At 35.7% G+C, this 23,425-nt stretch overlaps 2 protein-coding genes across 4 annotated transcripts in view; both read right to left on the minus strand.

Annotated features, from left to right (window-relative positions):
- Window positions 1-23,425, minus strand: part of LOC106108280 (nucleolar protein 4-like) — a 111,173-nt gene that overhangs the window by 9,713 nt on the left and 78,035 nt on the right. The gene's annotated exons all lie outside the window — the stretch shown is intronic.
- On the minus strand, window positions 733-2,271 carry LOC106108282. The gene has a single exon (XM_013289401.1). The coding sequence runs from the start codon at window positions 1,918-1,920 to the stop codon at window positions 829-831; it is 1,092 nt and encodes a 363-aa protein (XP_013144855.1). The 5' UTR covers window positions 1,921-2,271; the 3' UTR covers window positions 733-828.

Below are 23,425 nucleotides of genomic sequence, written 5' to 3' on the forward strand. Positions count from 1 at the left end.
GATTGTTACGGTTAGGTTGTTTACTTTGGACAAACACTTTTAACTCAACCTCGAGTGCAGGGTGATGTCTATCAAGGTTTAAAAGCGGAATAGCAGTACCGACAGACACGTTTAGAGAATTGGAAAGGACGAGATCTAAAATCCTTAGATTCTGATTTTTAATACTATTATATTGTTTTAAGCTACCAAGAGACATTGTTTCAAGAAGGGCGTCTGAGTTGTATTTCGATTTACTTGAGATTGCGACCATAGGATTATCAGGTATCAAGTAACTAGCAGTAGGACAGAAATTCCATCCCAACTCCGGTATATTGAAATCACCCATAAGCACTACATCGTGACTTGTATCAAAACTCAGAAGAACATTTTTTAAGTTGTTATGATAAAGTTTCACCTCCTCGTGAGTTAAATACCCCGGTAAGTAACAGGCAGAGATGTGAATTGTGGGTTCAGTGGGACGGGTAGGGGAGATACTGATCCAGACATCTTCAATGTCGCTTTCCCAGGCTGGTCGCCTGACAGCAGTAAAACATTTTTTTATTGCAACAAGGACGCCGCCGCCTTCGGTTTTTTTATTAGTAGTAGTGATTCTATCCCTACGATAAATGTTGTAACGATTGTCCAAGATTTCGGAGTCCAAGACTCCGCTATTAAGATTAGTCTCAGTTAGACAAATAACGTCGTAGTTGCAATTTAGCGAATTCAAATGAAGTTTATCTAATCTTGATCGGATACGATTTACATTTTGATAGTAAATTAACATAATGAGATGGTGGGTAAATAAAGTAACATCTTAAGAAATGTACGGGGAAAAAGGAAGCGAAATGATTACATTAATTTGCTTAGACTAGTGCTGTTCTTAACTAAGATTGCTGGAGAGGTATCGTCTTTCCTGATGTAGATATTGCCATATTTAATCCAAACATATTTATAATTTTTATCTTTAGCTGTCTTTCTGGTTTCAGCGTGAAGACTTTTTAAGTACGGCGGTAAATGTTCCATGATGTAGATAGCTTGCTTGTTGCCTGGTATGCCCAGGTTTGTAGTGTTCAGAGGATCACTTCTATTGTTTTTATTGTATCTCTTAAATGCGGATATAAATGTGTCACGCTGTCTTTCTGTTGATAGTGTTACTAGGATATTCCGGGGTCGAGTAGATTGTGGGTTAAGTTTAGCCACGCGGCGTACGCATCGGATGTTTGCTTCGTCAACAGGAGCTTGTATAACAGAGATAATTTGCTTTACAGTGGAGAGGATGTTCTCGTTGCGATTATCTGGAACTAATTGGATCTCGACATTAAGACTTCGTGAAGATTTTTCCAACGCATCTAGTCTTCTTTGGGCGTCAGTGAGTTCAGTCTGAAGGTTATTCTTTTGTTTTTGGAGTTCTTGGATTGTATTATTCGATGCCTCTAGTTTAACGTTAAAATCAGTTTGCTGCAGAGCAAGAAAGTCCGTTGTTCGTGTAAAGTCGTCTTTAAGGTCCTCGATTTGTTTTTTTATTAGAGAGGTGAAACTGTCCATTAAAGTTGACTTCATACTTTCAAATTTTACGTCCAGTAAGCTACTTATCTGTTGCAATGTTACCGCATTGCCCGGCGGCGATGTATCGGAGGAAGAAAGCGAGCTGTTTTGCGGCTGTTGTAAGTGACGTTCCACCATCCGCACATCGTCGCTCGGTGGAGTCGCGGGCGGCGGGGAGGCACTTGGCACCCACGCAATGCTTGTAGCCTTGTCACCCTTGCGTTTGGTTATGTTGACGCACAGAGCACATTTCCATGACCGTTTTAGGTCACGTGCGTTTTTGATGTAAAAAGATGCGGTTAAGTCGACGCATTGGTAGTGAAATCCCTTTTTACAGAGAGAACAAACAACCACTTCATCTTTTTTTACAGAGTGGGTACATCGGTCACAAATCATTATTGCAATAGCATCGATGCCACAGAGCAGATAAGTTGAGTTTAATCTTCTATACAAAAAATAACAGTACACCAATGGTGCGTTTTGCGTACTGTTCTGCAAGGTGCAATTAAACTATTCTATGACACTTGAGCGATATTAATACACCGTCCAGTACTTTACGTAAATACCTTATGCATTTGATTATAATTGGCGATAAACAAGGCAATATGTAATAAAATATGTCACTTTCACATGAGTTAAACTAAATAGTACGTATCACAACTTTGTAACTTAATTTTGTGCACTTAATCACTTTTTAAACACAGTTTAACACGGAGCGCAGTGTACGCGCGACCACGGCGCCGCAATTATTCTTTTAATAAAATATATCTATACATATAATAAAATTGGAGTGTCTGTAATATCAAAAGAAAATTCCAGATTTCGGAAAGATAATGCGTTGCTAATAACGAAAATCACATATAATTTATTTTGTCTGTCTGTCCGCAAGACGCGTTTGTTCCGGGTAATCGCCGAAACGGCTGGGCCGATTTCGAGCGGACTTTCACTGAAGGGTAGCTGACATAGACGGGCATATTATAGGCAACTTTTTTATCTTAATATTGCGTGGAAGTCGCCGGCAACAGCTATATAGCAAAATAATCGAGGACTTATATCTAGGACATTCATCGTTGTCTAATCTTCTAGGTTATGTAACGCTAAATAGCAAACGGTAATATTATCTTTTCTCATTCCTTGTATTCGTAGATTTCCTTTTGAAGCTAGTCCCGAGACTAGCGAAGTGTGCCGTCAGCAAAAAGTAGCAAAAGTGAACGGATCCCGAGGCACAAATTGCGAGATGCGCTAGCGATCCTTAAAACACTCGTCGGGCTGTTGCGAGCCAAAAAACATTTTTCACGAGCTCTCCCCGCTAATAGCTCGAACGGTGCCCGCTCGTTTTATTTTTGCCTATTTTTAGATCCCCATCTCGGCAGCAGTCTTCGCGGTNTTTCAAAATAAACGGGCTTCCTTTGCCGGGTCCGCAGTTTGCTGGGGCCGGTATTTTTAAAGCGGACATCGGCCCCCTGCCGCACCCCCCTCGGCCCCTGTGCCTCGCCCGCGAGCCTCCCAACTCCCACACAGTAATACCATAACGGGTGCGAACTATGACGAGATTATCTACCAACACATGTAGGAGTACAGCCCTATGTACTCCGTACATACAGTACATAAGCGATGACTTGTGTATATAACGGCATTGATTCAGCCGGACGCGGCCGTCATCGGGCTGCGAGCTGCGAGCTACGACCTGACGACAATTACAGAGTATTAAGTAAAAAACCACACCCGCTGTTAATCAAAGAGGATCCGATGATTACGTTTTACGCAGAATGCTTAGGCATCGTGAAAAGCCGACTTTAAAACTGCATGACAAACGTTTTATAAAATTTCAATATCATTCTCTTATTTTCCGGCTGAATACTAAAACGATATAACGATAAAGCTACGTTGTGATTCCAAATTACATTAAGTTTTTGATGTTAGGCGGCAGTTACGTAGCAAAGAGTTTTCGTTTCAATTTTCGGCCGTTAATCACTTAATAAATCTTTTGGCAATTTGAATAACATATTGAAAATAATGTTTTATTTATTTAAACTATTTGTATTTATCTTTTAATTGGTTATAACTTTTATTGTTAATTATTAATCTGTTTTTAATAAATTTCAATTTCAATTTTAAACTACTAGAAATTAAAACTGTAACCAAATTAATTAAAAGCATCATTACATGTGTTATAAAAATAAAATACAAGAAACTATTTTCTCTATAAACATTTTCGATTTTTTTTTATATCCCAAACTTAAATAACCTAACCTATAAACTTCCAAACTAACGTCCAAGCATTATTTAATGCATGTAACGGTTTACAATTTGACATATGTAAGATTTTGACGACAAATTACAGTTTCAAATTACGATCTGCATAACCATCAAGAATTCAGGAAGATGGTGTTCAAAATTAATAAATAATTGTAAGTTAAGGGTAGGTTAGGGGGGAGCAGAGGGCGCACTAAGCACCAGCCTGGCGCGGCACGTTGGCATTTGTTAAGGTGAGTACACACTGGTTAGTAGTAAAGTCACTAGGTAACTAAATATTATTTAATCTTGGATGCAATCGTCTATAAACTGGTTTTAATATTTTGGTAACGTATAGTATTTTTGTATAACACTATACAATTGAAATATTCAAAGCTATATTTTTTTTTTAATTATCTTGTCAATACGCTACTATTTAGTCGTATTTACGAAAAAAACAACAATTAAAATCCATAGTTAAAATATTTGTATGAAAGACTAGCTGTTGCATTCGATTTCATCTACATAAAAGTTGATACAATAAATTGTCGATGTTACTCACAAATTAATCACTTTTCTAATAGTGAAAGAGTTTTTAAATCGATCAAGTAGTTTTAGAGTTATTTTAATACATTCAAAAATACAAAAATACAAATCTTTCCTCTTTATAATATTAGTAGAGATATAGTTAAATTAAATGGTACCATTACTATAGTTATAAAGAAATAACCGATTATACTCTTAAATGTAATATTTAAGAGTCAGCCGAAAAACTACTGCCATTTCTACTAAAATATGCCGACTTCTGTAAAGTGAATACGATCCCTTACAGGGAGAAGAGGGCGACCTCGAAAAACCATAGCGGGGTCGTGTCTGAAAGGCATTGCGAATTTCCACAAAGCTGAGCGTAGTTAGAACGGGAGCGGGAGACGTGGTTACCGTCTACCGAGCGCTTTGAAGTGTGATAAACTCGCGTAGGCAAGCTTAAGGGTACATACGCCGTTCAGGCTATACCACGCGGGAAATGATCCCATACATGTTATATACAACTGGCTCTCGCCACCGACTACGAACGTGTGGAATTAGAAACATAAGTGTGTTCTTTCAGAGTACCTCTACGTGTATGCCAAATTTTATCAAAATCCGTTCAGAAATTTAGGCTACAAACTCTTACAAACTTCCATCCAAATTCGCATTTATAATACACACGCACAGAAAACCGTCACCATAAGAGCTATAAAGATATTTGGTTGCTAAAACCAGTTTTTAACCTGACTAGCAATAATTAAATTCTTACCAAAATGGGTAGAAATATAGTCCTGGATTTTATATTATTAGCGTGCCCAGTGTGTACACACCCTAAGGAAAAGCGTCGCTCAGAAGCACGTATTTACGCGCGCAAACGACGTACCTGTCAAATATTTGCGCGGGAAAGCGGACGGACGCTCACGCAGCGAAGTTTTTTTTTATTACAGATTAAAAATCAAGCCACGCGGTAATACGCTTTGCAATATCGCTGAGACTAATTTAACGGTATATAATCTGAGCCTTTTTTTTTCATAAAGTGTTAAATGTAACTAGCCAGTTCGTTTATTACTTTTATATTGTCAGGTTTTACGCTCGATATCAATTAAGCTTCGCACTATATATGCTTTCGTAGTTCTATGAAGTTATTAACAAAATATTAAAAAAAGATAACTGTCGTTAGTGTCAAAAGTGACGTGATTTTTTTATATAAGCAATTTTATTGACATAATTAACTTGACCCAATTCCACGCAAACTCTCAGCATAAACCAGGAGAACATAACTAGGTATATACTTACGTTAATGCGATAAAACTAGCCCTTCGCGTTATAGTTACGATGCTATAAACAGGCTCTCCCTTAAATATGGATACGCGGTGCGTGCGACGCTCCGCTCATGCTCCCCTGGTAGATTTATAAATCCGCTTGAATTACGCCTCCATTCCGTTATATATTTGCGTCTGTGTAGAGAATTATTTAGAGCTATTTTAGGTCGGATTTTCACTGTACCAAATTGTTAAAACTACATATTTATATAGCATTTCCCCGCGACTCCGTCTGTGCGAAATTAATAAATAATATAAAACATAGGCTATATTACACACTATCAACGTAGCTTTTTAATGGTGAAAGAATTTTAGTTATCTGCCCAGTACTTTTTGAGTTATTTCATTACAATCAAACAAAGTTTTTGTCTTTATAATATTAGTATACTAATCATCACCTCCTTATCCTACTCCCGTAGGATAAGGAGGTGATGATAGGAGATATGATAATTCTTAAAACTTTTTAATATGCCTTTGTAACTATATACCTTTGTATTATACTTTTATCAGCCTTGTAGACTCAACTAAAATAGTTAAACATTTCGTTCCCACGGGAACTTTGTAACTTCGAATATTCCGAGTTGACAATATTCGTGGGAAATGAAAGATGTCGGTTGAACCGACTCCGCTTTCTGCGTACTCGTACGTAATTGCAAAACTGAAAACTTCTGCTATTACATAAGGAATCTACGACTTAATTGCCTACGTCAAACGTGACGTCATTGTTGACAGACGCTAATGTACCGAGTTTTCACTATTGGGGACAAATTGATGAGTCGTGTAAAAGGTCCATTTTTGGCATGAGCACAATCTCGACCCAAAGCATTTGAAAAGTACGGGTTTATAACGAGATACTATTTTTTATTATTTGGGATATTAAGATATTTTTTTTTTAAACTATGATGTACCAGGCAAGCATAAGTATCGATAGTTACGACTTGGATAATTTTCTTACTAAATATACGTAGACTTATGTAGCTGTAGAAGTGGCCACAGGGAACGAACCCGCATCCGGAACGAGTTAAAACTGAACGCGGCCCTCCCGCGGACATAGCTGTCTACTCAGACTAAATTGTTAACTCTTCACTTATGTACTCCTGGTAATTTTGGCAGTATTATTATTTTTTAATTTGACTTCTTCTTAGTTTTCCCTAAGTTGATTTTGTTTTTTTGTTCTTTTTTGTTGACTTATTCTAAAGGTAAGTTTCCACTGTTATAAAAAAATTACTGCAAGTACTTATAAACATTTATAAAAACATAATGTCGACTCTATCCGTCTAAAGTCGGTAAAAAAAATGAAATGATTGATTCAAATTTTTTGAAACAAAATCGTATTTATATAAAATTCTCATTGCGAGTATCAAAGTATCTTAACCAAGATATTTTCCAGCTAAATTTTCGTTCACTCTTCCAATTTTGTGGTTGACCATGGCCCGACCTCTCCAGGGATCGAGGTTAGCTTCTTGGAAAATGGTCTATCTGACAGACTGACCAAGCCGCTATCTAGATACGAAAGTTATTTAAGTTTCGGTTACTTCTAGTTGCTTATTAATGGACTAGATTCAAGATAAATAAATGATACCAGACTGTACGGTATAACCTTGAATTTTGAACGAACGTTGAACAAAAACATAGATTTCCTTTCCTAAAGTTTTTAAGAATACAAAGTTTAGCATAAACAATATTTTAAGCATATTCATTACGCTGAACACAAATTAGAATGCAATTTAAAGCAACAAAAACACCTCAAGAAACGTTGCGTGGCATAACACTAAATTACCCCCTAACCCCTGAATTGTGGATTAAGAAAAAACTCAACGTCACCTACGAAAAGGTAGGCAGGGTAATTCCCCTATAGGCCTCAAGTAATTACACCCCCACGCTCCCGAAACTTACCCCCTGTCGCCCCCAGCGGGGATAAGTAAAAACAATATTTTTACCCGCACCGACCAGGGCAACAGAAGTGACAGATATAAATTGGGAGCGGAAAATGGAATTAGTGTGTCTCCTTTGTCAGTACATCATAATAAGGCTTCTAAGGTTATTTTAGTTAAGATATTTTTTCAAATATTTGCCAATAGAATGGGCAAGTGTTGTTATTTTTTAAGTACATAAGTGCGCAGTTCAGTAGCGCAGAGAGCGGACACGCGAGCGAGAAATGCACGGAATGCGTCGCAGCGCGGTGCGGGAGCGCGCCTTGAATAATGGACGTGGCTCGGCTGCCAGGGTTGACCACACTACTAATCTCATAATATCCTAGTACATCTCATAGATTATTACGGTATTTAAATCTTAGAGTAAGTTAGAGTAAGTTTACATTGCTAAAAGTTAAGTACATTTTTCTTTCAATCTCTTATAAAAAAACAAAGATAAACGATTTTCAGTACACATGTATTGCCACTGGTACCAGGGCTGTATCTCACAGAAATTAAGCGTGTTAAAAAAACCTTTAATTTATTGGAGTGATGAATGCTTAAATTTAGGTTACATACATTACAATTAGTTGATTTTTTTTCTGTTATACTAAATTCTGTGATATCGCATAAGTGTTTTCTGGGAGGATGTCAATAAAAATGTAATTTATTTTTATATCGTGACAACCCTAATATGGGCAATAGCGTGCGACGCCTTGCCGCAAACTTTTGAACCGCTTGCATATTACTGAAGCTCAGCTTTGCTTGTAATCAAACAACTAGATTGTTTATGAAAACTTTTATTTAAACAAATAGTATCAATTTTATTGAGAAACAAATAATTTAGATGGAAGTTTGTTAGAGTTTGTAGCCTAAACTGCTGAAAAGATCTTGATGAAATTTGGCATAGATGTAGAGCATAGTCAGGAAGAACACATAGGCTACTTACTTTTGTTTTTTTTAGTTCCATATGGTCGGAGACGCGGGCGGAAACTAGTGTAAAATAAACTATAGTCGATTTATTTCCATAGCACCGTTCACCGTACATGAACTACTTTAGAGAATCTTTTCAATAGGGGGCTACCCGTTCGAGTCCCGTTGCAGTCATTACGTGCAATCGAAACGCACCCCCAGTGCACCCCTCCCGCTCGTAATGAGGGGGTAGGCGAGTAAATCAATCACGCAGTACTGGGGGCTGCATTTTGTTGTATTGCGACTATCATCGGTGTAGGCAGTTTCACACGAGGGTAGCACAGAGATAGAACAGTGGGACGATGCAGTACTACTGTGAAGGGACATTGAAACAAGAGCATTATTTATTCTACTGTCAACAATGCTTTATTCTACCCTCGTGTGAAACTAGCATAACCGCTCTAAATGGAATGTCTAAGTTCTAACGCACAACCTATTGTAGTTCTTTGGTATCAAATGAAATTACAACCAGGGACATTATTTTCCTACCCATTTCAATGACATGTCAATTTAAAATGCAATTAATTCGAAACCTTGTCCCGAAAATTAAATTATATCCTTAAGGTGACATTTTTATATCATACTAGCTGTTCCCGTGCGATTACATCAGCATAACATTTTTTTATTGTTTGTGTGTCAATTGTCAATTGCAAATGTCAAAATGACATCACATGACAAAACTTGGCAATCTTGCTTCCTTGATGTTGGCAGCAACTTATGGTCTCTTTCCCACATTAGGATTTTTATCTAAAATATTTACCCCCTAAGTTTAATGGCGTGAAAATATACAGCCTAAAGCATGACATAAGTGTAGGGCTTTTTATTAAAAAAAGAATTATTCAAAAATATGCTGTGATTGCTGACATCTTTGTCAACAAAGAAGTGTGTGTTTACGCTTTATTATAATAGTATATATTCAACTAAAATGTGATTAATTAAATGTTTACAGTTAGGACTATATCAACGTAACTAAATGTAACATTATTTTATCTGTCGTTTACTTAACCCTTTTACGCATACAAAACGCCTGCAGGTTGTATCAAAAATGCACCCCCTATTACAAGCATCAAGAAGACTAGATCCCTACATACTATACTGACTTAAATAAACAATCTACTTGGATAAATATTGAGTTATTGAAAAGTAATTTGGCACATCAGTCGGTACAATTTTACTTGTTACTCATGTGCCAACCGGTTCCAATGATTTGAGTGGGTCTACTACATTGGAGGTTAAAATCTCCTCATTAACGAAATATGTTGTTTCGAATTGTACAAATTAAGGCTAGATTTATAATCAATCTGTTTTTTTAATAGTGCTAGTAATAATCTTACTAATATAATTAGGAACGTTTGGGATGTTTGTTACAAAGTGTTTTTTAAAGAGCTGAACGGATCCCCACGAAATATATATTGATGTAAAGCTTAGACTGGAAGAACATATAGGCTACTTAACCAGTTAATTCCAAGCGTACGAAGTCACAGCCATAACCTCATTAGCGTGGAATTAAAAAAACAAAAGTAAGTAGCCTATGTATTCTTCCAGACTATCCTCTACATTATACCAAATTGAATCGAAATCCGTTTAGTTGTTTAGATTAAACTCTAACAAACATTCAAATCTTCACATCTTACTAATATTATAAATGCGAAAGTTTAGATGGATGGATGTTTGTTAGAGTTTGTAACCTAAACGGCTGAACGGATCTCGATGAAATTTGGCATAGAAGTAGAGGATAATCTGGAGCACATAGGCTACTCACTTTTGTTTTTTTTTAAATTCCACGCGGACGGATTCGCGGGCGAAAGCTAGTTTATAATATTAGCAAGATTAAATTCTGCTAATATTAAGAAAAAATGTAATAAAAAGCGCATTTCCTGTGAGCTATTTAAACGTTACGAGAGATTTGTAAAGTAAAAGAAGTATTTTCGTTTCCAGTTAAAAATTAGGTGAAAACTTTTGGCGGTTTTGCCAAATTTGATGCAGCCTAGAAAACCAAGCGTAAAATCCTTTTTAGCTTCAGAAATAAAATTAGAAAAATCCACTAAAATGTTAAGATTTGAAATGAGGTTTTTATCTTTTTCCTGATTAAAAGTGACTTCCACTTTAGCAGGGGATAGGACGCATAGTAAGGGGAAATATCTTCTTTGTGTGCCTCTGTTGAATAAAGGTAGGTAACGCTTCTGCAATTGCGAATGTCTATAGGCAGCCGTCAAAATAGACAGAATTGGACAAGTTTACTGGACCAGGCCCAGGCCCACCCGCGGCTGTAGTGCCTCAGATGAATAAATGAATAGGCAGCCGTCTTTTCGCCATTTCGGCGAATTCAATGTGACCTAAATGCGGTTCTAATGGAATATTACATAACGTTGGATAAACAATAACTATTGTTTTGTAAGGATCACCTGCCCTCCCCCGCCCCTAAAGCGTTATAAAAGCAAGCCCATATTTAGCCCTTATCCCATAGACATAGCCGACTAATACGTTTTAAATGTCTACATAACATGTTTGTAATTTTAAATGATTACATATATACGAAGTCGTTATGTAAGTGTACTTGTAGCCGGCGCGTCTAGGTTTAGATATAGGTGTAGGGTACCTAGGTACTCACGCAAGGTCGCCTGTCGCTTCATTGGTCACTAACTTTGGAATAGTATGGATACGATCTAAGTTTTATTCTCCAGTTTTATACGTCAATTGAATTACTTTTATCTTGTTTTTGTGTATTATATTCTGGTTTAAACCATAATAATGTTATACGATACGATGATATGGTCCCATATTCTTTAGGTCAGTTACTAATTCTTAACATATTAAACAATCATGAAAACAATTTAACAGTAAGTATTTATACGTTTTCCTGTGCTGATAATTTCAGGCAAATAAACATAAATATGGAATACAATATTAATTTAAAAAACTTGATTAATATTTTGTCGTATCCATATTATACGAGCGTTCCGCGCGTGTCATTCGAGACGCCGCCATGTTGCAAGGCGAGCCGGCCGAGGCGGGAAAACTGACTTTGGCTTTGGCGCCAATTTCGATGCGGCGTCTGCTGGCCTTAGAACGGATACAGTTAGCAAACTACTTCGATTTATAATCTCACTAGGCATATTATAAACCAGCAATTTTACTTATCTTATTAATATTATAAATGTGAAAGTTTACATCGATAGATGTTTCTAAGTGTTTGTAGCCTAAACGGCTGAACGGATCTTGATGAAATTTGGCATAGACGTAGAGGATAGTCTGGAAGAACACATAGGCTCACTATTGCTTTTTTTAAATCCACGCGGACGGTGTCGCCGGCGACAACTAGTAGGTTCATAATTGTAATTGTTACTTAGTTGTAAATCAAAGTTTTTGATAGTTACACTTTGTAAGTAATCCCTAGATCCAATTAAGCAGGTTTTCTAGATTTAATAATCAGATAATTAACAAATAAACTATTGTTTTATAACCTAAATTACATTGTAAGGAAAATGTCGCAAAATCAGCTTGAAGGTTGCGTAGACTTTATACTACCTCTTTAGCAAGACTATTGGCCGTGCTTAGAACAAATAGCAAGGAAGTAATTCAGCTCTGATCCGGCTCAAAAGTTACATAGATTTGAAACGTTGAGCTGCAGCACAACTAAATTGAGTGAGTCGAGCCATGATCTGCTTGGTGACTTGCAGTTCTCAGTTAAAACGCTAATCACTATGCAATACAAATTGAACTGAGCCGGTTTACTGATCTGTTTCACACACAGACACTGATCTATAGATCATTTTAGTCGTAGCACTCATGACTACAAGATTTTCCGATTAATTATAGCGTTTTACAACTAAATAAAAATCATTTACCTTTGGTAGCACATGTTGCAGCAATGCACCAGCTTTTCTTTTGGCGGCCATCTTGAAATCGTTGGTGACGTCACTTAGCAGTCTTTTCTTTGGTTATGTTTTCAATTGTTTTTATATTTTTTTTAAACTTTAATTCCACGACCCCATTGTCTTTGACTAATTGAGCGATTAACTTCTAATAATTATAATAAATATTTTAGATTGTCTAATCAAAGTGCATTTTAGATTTTTATTTTGAATCCTAAGAGCGTACACACACCTTTGAATAAACTATCGCAGAACTGTTTAGTCTCGCTTGATTCCTATAAGCTTATATGGAAGTACACTACTCGATTTTTAGTTGTGCAACTAAACAGTTGCGGCTGCAAACAATCGACAATCAAACAACAGTGGTGCGAAAGTCTAAGGTGCCCTCTAAAACTCGACGTTCTGTTTAATATCCACGATCCGCATATTACAGTCCTATTAAAATATATTTAAATTTAATTGAGATTGTTAAAAATTAAATTATTCATTTTGTACTATTACTAGCGAAATTAATTTAACACTGTACTAGAGATCTCGTCAGGAAAGCGCGCGAATATCCCAATCCTTGTAATGACATTGACAGCTGTCAGCTAGGGACGTGACGTTTATGCCGACAATCTAGTGTTGCATCAATTTTAGAGCACGCTACTAATTTTGTTCTTAACAGTACAAATCTATTAACGCAAAGGTTTTTTTAAAAGCAATGTTTGTAAATCTTCGATCCGAGTATGGGGCATTGAAAAAGTTACTTCGAGTAAACATAAATGTAAAAAATGATGAATGAACCGAAGGGTGGGGGTAAGCAGGGGGAGGTAGTGACAGGCCGTGGCGTAGGTCAGTACAGCGTTTGTTTTCATTTTCGCGAAAGGAGGCTAGTTTTTTTGTAGCGTCGAGGGCGCATTTGTCCGTTTCCATTGCACCCCTATTTGCACAATACTTTTCAATGAACGTATCCATTGTTTGCGCCGGCACGGCACGCTCGCTGTAACACACCCCCGATTATTCGGAATAGAAAATGAGGGCGAATCGCGAACCAAATTAATTCGCGTTGTACACTGGTGATGAATTCTACGTATGATTTTGTAGTTTTTTGTTGGTATAAAATTCATTTGAAATTCACACAAGGTTTTCAAAATATAGGAAGAATAGCCCTAAGTTTAGGTTAAAAATGAAAAGGTAAGGTTAAGTAAAAGTGCCACAAGAAGCAAGGGACAGCTTTATTGATGGTTTACAATCAACATACAGCATAGTTTTATCTAAAAGGCTTAATTAGCGCGTAAACACAGAATTGTCAACAGAAGCATCGGTGTAGAGAAAAAAAATGTACCAGGACCACAGAACTGCGGCGGAGCTTTGAGCAGATTAAATCGCAAAAGGGCCTCTCGTTCATGCGGTGCGATAACAACGGACATTTTCCATTCTGGGGAACGTTGCTTGTTTTTATGATGCCAGCAACGTTGATGGGACATTTTGAGCTATTTTTATACAAGGTAGATTTATGATCGCCTGGTACATTAGCTAATTTACATTAAATAAAGCAATAGTGCATTTTTTTGATTATTTTTAACCTAAAAATCTCACTAGTAATTTCCCAACAGTCTTTATGCATTGTTACATCGCAACTATAAACTTTAATACAATGGATTATGTACTAAAATAGCACGCAAAAAACTTATCTACCAAATTGACGTAATGCCAATAAGGCTTTAGATGTAAAGGTTAGGTCAGAATTATTGTGCCGTTCAGTTGATTAGAAGTAGTACAGACTAAAAATAATAGATTAAGTGGAAAAAACAATAACGAAAACCTAATTTTCCAACATTACTACTCTTGTTCGAAGTCTGAAATAATAAAAGGTTTTTTTTCCTAAGCGCTTGTGCCCACACATTCCATGGAAGCCATAAAGCGTACCAGGGTAACAGCATTCAATGCTACGTATGTACGATTTGATTCGCTGCCACTCAATGCGACGCTACCCACCTAATAGAAATGTTTCCTCCAAAAACCTATTTTCTAGTAATAATTGTTACCATACGGCTTCATCCGTAAGAAATTATAAAAAAAACTTTATTTTATTGATTACACTTGTCAAATTCTCAATTGCAAATGTCAAAATTACCGTTACTATAATAACCTTGCTACCTCAATGTTGGCAGCTTAGTTTATGGTCCCTTTCACACATGAAACTTTTTCCCAATGTATTTACCCCCTAAATTAAATTGTGTGAAAACTGTGGGGTGTTTTATAAAATAAAGAATTATTCAAAAAATATGCTGTGATTACTGACATCCTACGCCACGAAGTAGTGGGTATTTATGCTCTACTACATTAGTATAGACTTCGTCTTAAGATCATGTAATTCGATAGTGACAGAAGAAATTCGGGAGAATAATTCTCGCAACATTTAGGGCCTGTCCCACTGGCTGATAGAGGCTCGGATAGCTCAAAGATGACCTCACTATTAGATAAGGTAACGAAATACAAAATTCTCATCATACATTTTACACGTTGGTTTTTTATCAGACAATTTACAATTTGGTGGGACAGACCTTGTCATCAACTTGCCCTTATCCCTTATATCCTCTTCCATACATCTCTATCAGCCGTCATATCTGAATCCACTCCTTTCTTAAGCATATCCTATTTCACACAATCCATCCATACTTTCTTTGGTCTTCCTCTTCCTTTGTCCATATCCACATTAGGCCCTTAACCTTCATCATCATCTCCCCTGCCTTATCCTACTCCCGTAGTGTCGGCGCACCGGGTTTTCGTCCTCCAAAGCATTCTATCATCCGTCATCTCAGTCATCACTCCCTTCTTGATCATGTCACCTTTCACGCAATCCATCCATCTCTTTCTAGGTCTACCTCTACCGATGTACCTCCACATTCATAACTAACATCCTTCTTGTTACATGCGATTCATCCCTTCTCATAACATGCCCATACCACTCTAACCTTTTACTCCTTATTTTCTCAACCACTGGGGCTACTCTCAAACTTCCTCTAATATAAAGCCTTAACCTTGTGTCAATAAATAAACTAAGCATTATAAGGTCCTCATAACCTTATAGTTAAAAATAACCATTGTTTTAGTTTTCACATAAGAATGTACAATAGAATATGAATAACAGAATAACTGTAACCTATCATTTTGGAGGTTAAAAAATTAAAACTATTCTATTATAAAAGAAACTTGTACTCGCACTTCAGTAGACTTGCGACATATATATCCTGGTTATGTTGTCATCATATGTTATGAAAATTTTATTTCATTGTCTACATTTGTCAAATTATCAATAGCAAATGTCAAAATGACATGACATGACAAACCTTGGCAATCTTGCTTTCTTGATGTTGGCAGCAACTTATTGTCTCTTTCCCGCATTAGGGTTATTACCCAAAATATTTACCCCCTAAGTTTAATAGCTTTAAAATGCATTGTCAAAGCGTGACGTAAGTGTGGGGCTATTTATTTAAAAAAAGAATTATTCGAAAATTGCTGACATCTTAAGCAACAAAGTGTGTGTTTACGCTTTATTATAATAGTATAGATATAAATAGATTATGGCCACCGGGTCAAATATATTTGTCCATCTTTAGTTATTACTGGATTTGACAAGTTCGTAGCACTATACTGGTAACACGTACTGTACGTAGGCTCAGTGCATGCGGTCAATGCACTAAGAGCTATTTTCTTTTTAGCGATAACACCAAGGTCACAGGCTTTGGCCACGGTGGCCCGTACGGTTTATGTTGATATTTTTTAATATTTTTTTAATAAGTAGTGATGTGGCTGTATTATTCAGTAATGTATAGTGTAAAAAGGTTGTATTTCAGTTATTTATTCGTACCGCCGCATCCAGTAACTTGTGTATGTAAAATCTAACTTATGTAGTTATGTACTGCAAGTTATTTATTAGACATCCTTATATAGACAACATAGAGAACAGGTATCTTATAATTGTTTAAACAATTTAATTATATATACTACGATTCCTACTAGAATTAGGACTGAAGTTAACTAGAAAAATAAATGTTGTTTAAAGTAAAGAAAACAAGAAATGTCGAGTTTCTTTTGTTTTTTGATGTTTTTTTTTAAGTTTTTTTGACTTAAAAAAAAGTCTATGTACCAAAGCAGCATAAGTGCAGTTCGTTATCAGTACCGCAAGCACCGTGAACGATTTGATTAATTCGACGCGGGCTTGCACTCCGAAATTACTTTCAAACTTGGCTGCGTTCGATACTAACTCCTACTCAACTCTGATAGCCTAGTAACGTAAGAGTTTATTGCCTACTTAATCTACGGTTTCATGAAAAACAAAACGAACGAACAATTTCGTTTTATGTTCAATGGAAACAAGAAAAACTGTAAGGATAGTTTTTTCAACGGAGAAGGTTATTACTAGGAAATTACCTAATAACACCTTAGAGGACAAGTTAGAACTAATAAATTCACTAAAACAATGACTTGTCTTACTTTAAGTGGCAAGACAAAGGAGTCTTAGGTACACGACAACCTCACAGATGGGCTAATTGCATTTTTTTATAGTCACCGCGTACTAATGCCAAGGCTCACTTACTCATCCAAGTTCCTATGACCATTCCTGCCTTATGCAAACTTGAACACGTATAAAAACTAGTATGTTGAGAATAACTTTGCGGGTAATTAAAACTTTTTTTTATATAAAACAAATATAAAAATATAGAAATGCACTTTGATAGACAAACCTTTCTCTCGGTTTTTGTTAAATTAAATCTTATTAGAATCTTTTCTCGTCAGCAGAATAGTTACGCGAAAGTTGTTGGCGCGAGCGACACACGTTTGCACCGCTTGGCCGCCGAACGCACACTGATCGCCGGTGCGTTCGGTACACGGCACGCTTGTCCGGCCCGCCCCCAGCGCCCCCCGGCCCCCTGCCTCCGGCCCCACGGCCCCACGGCCCCACACCGAAATGCATCAATGACACTCGAAACACACGCACATTCTAGTGGGGGACAATCGATGGAAAAAATATTATTGATATCGAGTAATTTTATTACACATACCATACTTATGGTCGCCTGGTACTTGAAAAAATATCTTGTGTAAAAACTTTATTTTTTTTTATTTTATTAAAAAAATAAATTAATAAACGGAATAAATTAACTTTCATTACACTATTAATTAATAGAATTTGAAAAATAAACCAAAGTATAATTAAAATATTTTAAAATCATTTCGTTTTTGTTTATATTGAACAGAATATTAAATAATAAATAAAAAAAAAGTTGTCAAAAATATATTCCCAGTTAGGCACATTTATATGAGAAATCAATCTATCCGATGAGCACTTGATTATACGCGGATAATGACGTAATTACAGCACACAGAGGAGATGCATATAACAGGAACATATATCATTCCATATAACGCCGGAACTGTATATAAATTTATATATTGTAACATACTGTCATATGAACATATTGTTACGTATATGTTCGCATAAAGCCAAATCTACATGAAGTACATGAATCATACTAATATTATAAATGCGAAAGTTTTGGATGGATAGATGTTTGTTAGAGTTTGTAGCCTAAACTGAACGGATCTCGATGAAATTTGGCATAGATGTAAAAATAGTCTGGAAGAACACATAGGCTACTCACTTTTGTTTTTTTTTTTTAATATCACGCTGACGTAGTCGCGGGAGAAAGGTAGTTAAATTAGTTTTGTACATTTCAGTACTAAGAGATAAGTGTCCCAGTGGGAATATCGAAAAACGCTTCCGCTAGATGTCGCTAATTTTTTTAAAGCTTTTTACTTCTTACTAAAAGTATTGTTTAGATTTTAAATAAAAAAAATCACTTTTAATCGAGCAAAGAAACATGTATTGCGTAATATTTACAGAAAAAAGACAATAAAAAAGTTTGACATTTCTCACTTTTAAATTTGATTTCTTCTTTTTCGCAAATGGCATTTAATCTAAAACTATAGAAACTTCTTAGACAAGTATTTTTAGTTCGTACATACGGATATGTTACCTTTGTAATATGAACTCCGATAGTTTGTTATTTGACTATTTTTTTATATATCAGCGACATAAAGTATTACTGCAACAAGAACTACATATATTTTGTTCTTGTTGCAGTAATATTTTACTTAGAATACCAACACTGTTAGTATTTCCCTCATAAACTTCAAAAAAATAATAATATGCTACTTAATTTTACTTACTTACGTAATTTTATAAACACAAAAGTTTGTATGGATGTTTGCTACCATTTATTTTCTGAGCAACTAAACAGATCTCTCTGAAATATATAGGCAATATATAGACATATAGGCAACAAAAAAAAATTGTACGCAGTAGTCGCGGGCGTCAACTAGTATTACTTCAAATTCACGGTAAATTAACACAACACAATTGTCTGTCCCACCAAATTGTAAATTGTCTGATATTCAAACGTGTAAAATATGTGATGCAAATATCGGATGCTATTACCTGTGACGTCATTTTTAAGCTATCTGAGACTCTATCTGCTAGTGGTGGGTCAGGCCCTTAAGGTTATAAACCATTATCTATAAAGCGGTACTGTTCACAGCAATAGAAGTCATCCCTAAGGATTAATACGTAATTAACATTGGAAGGGTTAACCAGGACTGATCTCGAGGGATTTGCTTCCCTTCTTATAAAGTGAGTGAAACTGCGTGTAACTATAGATTTAGTAACTACTAGCTTTCGCCCCCGACTCCGTCCGCGTGAAAAAAAACAGGGAAATATAGTATATGTTACTCACTGATAACGTAGCTTTCTTATGGTGAAAGAATTTTTAAAATCAGCCTAATAGTTTTTGAGTGAATCAAATGCATACAAAAATACAATACAAATCCCATAATAAATAGTATATGTCTGTCTCCTGGCTCTAAGCTACCTCCTCACCAATTTTCAGCCATATCGGTAAAGCAGTTCTGGAGTTGTTTTTTACTTTTAAATCGGAACAATTATTTTTTATAGAAATTAGTTGATTTATCTTATTGAAACTAGATGGCGTTGATTTCAAATGTCTCAAATATAAACCATCCAAAGATTTAATCATACTAATATTATAGTCATACTTAATATAGTTGAACCTCGATAACTCAAACTTTGGTAACATAAAAATCTCTATAACTTCAAAAAATAATATGTTCTCTTACCATCAAAGCCTCTATAACATAGACCCTTGATAACTTAAAATACTTTGTGTTTCCATTGGACTTTAACCTATCGAGGTTTTACTGTACTATAAATGCGAAAGTTTAGATGGATGTTTGTTAGAGTTTGTAGCCTAAACGGCTGAACAGATTTCGATGAAATTTGGTATAGATGTAGAGGATAGTCTGGAAAAACACATAGACTACTCACTTTTGTTTTCTTTAAGTCTACACGAACGGAATCGCGGGCGAAAGCTAGTTAAAACATAATACGATAGACCAATATTAAATTAGTCGATTTAGGCGTTACAAGGCTTAAGATGTAATAATGTTGCTTCATACGCATACATGCATGGTATATGCTAGCTTGTATATAATACATGTGTGCTTAGAAGCATCCATATATGCGATAGTATGCTAAGTTGCCATGCGTCCCCACAGAATGCGACAATATGTATATCACAGTAGTTTCAACCTCAAGATATCTATGTTACGGTTACTATAGCTAATTTAGACACTTTCAAAAAAGTCCATAATGTAATTTTCTTTAAACTTAGTTTACGTGGCATAAAAAAAAAACAAAAATTAGTAGCCTATGTGTTATTACTAACCTCTTCTTGTATGCCAAATTTTATCGAGATATGTTCTTTTTAGGATATAAGCTTTAACAAACATCCATCCATCTGAACTTTCGTATTTATAATATTAGTAAAATCTAGTGATAAAGGATGAGAAATGTTTTAACATAATTTAGTGCTTAACAATGTACTTATTTCATATGTATACTTAAATTAGGTATTTACATAGATTTAAGTTAATTCTCTATCAACGTGTAGAACACTATAAGATAATCGTCAACATCCAGTGGAAACGCAAACTCTGTCAATATATGCAGTAAGCTGAGTCCACAAATCTTAACTAAATTAAGGCGATCTTAATATGGATATGACAAAACATTAAAATACTAGCTGTTACCGTGCGACTTCATCCACATGGAACTGTGAAAATTTTATTTTACTGTTTACTGTCAAATTATCAATAACAAATGTCAAATGTCATAACATGACAAACCTTGGCAATCTTGCTTCCTTGATGTTGGCAGCAACTTATGGTCTCTTTCCCACATTAGGGTTTTTATCCAAAATATTTAACCCCTAAGTTTAATGGTGTTAAAATATATAGCCTAAAGCGTGACGTAAATGTAAGTCTTTTTATTAAAAAAAAGAACTATTCAAAAATATGCTGTAATTGCTGACATCTTAGGCAACAAAGAAGTGTGTGTTTACGCTTTATTATAATAGTATAGATTTGATAATGGAATATCCATATGTACCTTACGGTAAGTTTTACCTACCTACATGTTTAAAATATGTTTATCTCTGTCATTTTCGAAGAAAAAGATGAGATAGCAATTTACAAGTGTTGTATCTTTGAAGTTCACTGTTATACAAAAGTTTGGTTTCGCCGTTCCAGGTTTGCGGCCATTTGTAGACTGACTTTAATAATTTTATCAAAGGGACTTTAAAAATCTTAAAATAGCATTTTCTTCTACTCGTATTATACCATTATCCATTGTATCTCAAACAAAAATATTCAATGAGGCTAACCGACAGACCATTTAAATAGCATCTGTAATTTATATAAAAATGTACTATTGATAGGTCTAATTATACTGGTCAATTTAAAATAATCATTATTGAATTCTAGCATTTCACAGTATTCTATAGGCTTTGTACTGGTCATTAGAACCTCGTAGTTTTTACATGATCTCAACTGAAAATATAAATGAATTTTTATCCTATTCTATTTCCCTAACAGTACTATACTGTTATTTTATTTATATACTAGTTTTCGCCCGCGACTACGTACGCGTGGAATTAAAGAAATCAAAAACGAGTAGCCTATATGTTCTTCCATACTATCCTCTATATTTATAGCAAATTTCATCTAAATCCGTTCAGCCGTTTAAGCCAAAATCTATCATATTTTCATTAATTTTAATTTTGAATAATTTTAAAGTTGTATAAAAGGCGATATTCGTCTATTTCTAAATTATCTTAATTCTTTAGTTAAGATGATTTTTATTATTCAATATGTTGTTTTATTTTAATGGAATAAAATGCCATTTTATTCCACTACATAAGTTATGTAATCTTTAGTGAAATTAAATTACATGACTAACTTAAAATGAAGAAAAATACATACACCTACATACAATATGTGTGTTCTCGAAAAGCACATTTTAAGCAAGAAAGCCCCCCCTTTGAGCTTTCATTAGATTATTGTGGAAAAAATGAGCACCACCCCACACGGGGTACCAGGGTGACATAACCATTGCGGCAGTTAATTAGCGTCGGAGGGCGCGCCGCGACAGGCGCGGCCGCACGTTTAGAGGAAATTGTCGTTTTTATACGACTTCCCTCCCCTCCCCTGCACCCTCCGGCGTTAGAACATTGGAATAATGAAACAACATAGTTACCTTCTTAAGCACATGTCGTCCTGGTAATAAACAGATATTAATATAAGGCGTAAGGAAGAATTTCATTTTTCTTTCTTAGTATCCGATGAATTTGAAAATGAAAAAAGTTATTTCGTAATTGAAAATCGAATAAATTTAGTGAAAAATAACGCATACGCAGATTTTAAAAAGTAAAAGAAAACGCACAAACACGAGTAAGTTCCGTTAGTGAAGGTAAATGACGTAAGAGTCAACTAATACATAGATGGGAAATCAAAATGTAGAATTAATTAAATTTGATGATTGTTCAATGAAGTTATTACGAGTAATGCTTAAAAAAATGAGTTTTTATTCTTTTCCATAGATTACTTCCGTTTATATAAATAATGAAATCTCTTTTCTAGGTAATTACTTTGAAAGGTTTAGTGTAACGACAACAGTTAGCGTGAAATCCAACGCTCAGAGATCACTCTCAAGATTTATCCTAGGCGCTTTCGTTTAATTATTATGAATTGTCATCGTAAACGGGCCACCTTTTATTGACCCTTGCATGCCGGACATAAAGGGCGCTATAGCCACATTGTATGTGAGTACCAGGAGCGCATAACCACATCAGATATAGCATCTCATTCCGGCATAATGCGACGCCGTCGGCCCCGCTCGTAACTGTCTAGCGCCGCTAAAACCGGGCGATTCGGTTTTATACACACCCCCTATAAAAGCAAAAGGACCGGGTATGGTCCCGGGATAAGTGGGGGCCTGTATCTTTATATCTGCCACCCTAGTCACCCCCGGCGGGGCGTTATGACCGGGGGTGGTTCTTTGGACAGCTAAAAGAAATATCCGGTGGCCTTACGGGGTACCGGGCAAGCCGTAATTCCACTTCGAGCATTACTATGGTTATTCGCGTAAAGTTTATCGCACCTCGTGTTAGCCTCTCGTATATGCTAACGCTAACGGGAAGAGAGATCCTTTTTTTAATTAAAAGTAAGTTTGCATGTATCGCAACGTGTTTCAAGTGTTCAACCCGCTTTTGTAGGCGCTCGGAAATCTTGTGAGGTTTTTTCCTGTTTCAACATACTTCTATACTTCGGCATTGTTATACAATTTTATGAAATTGATTGCGTTTTTACAAAGTTTAATTAAATAAAAGAACCATTAACAGAGAGTTAATTTTGATCGAATACAGTGGATAGTTAATTCAAATCATTTTAAACTGTAAGATTTATCTCCTAATATTTATGGGCTCCTGGTACACCAAGCGTTTAAAACAAGTGCACCAGTCCTGGTACCTCAAGAATTATTAATTAACTAGCGTTCGCCCGCAACTCCGTCCGTGTGGAATGAAAAGAAACAAAAGTAAGTATATGTGTTCTTCCAGAATATCCTCTACATCTGTACCAAATTTTATAGAAATTC

The sequence above is a fragment of the Papilio polytes genome, unplaced genomic scaffold (genome assembly GCF_000836215.1).
Source record: "Papilio polytes unplaced genomic scaffold, Ppol_1.0 DF821733.1, whole genome shotgun sequence".
Lineage (NCBI taxonomy): Eukaryota > Metazoa > Arthropoda > Insecta > Lepidoptera > Papilionidae > Papilio > Papilio polytes.

Excerpts from the sequence above, each read along its gene's own strand:
- LOC106108282 (XM_013289401.1), bottom strand. The coding sequence starts at position 1,920 with ATGATTTGTGACCGATGTACCCACTCTGTAAAAAAAGATGAAGTGGTT.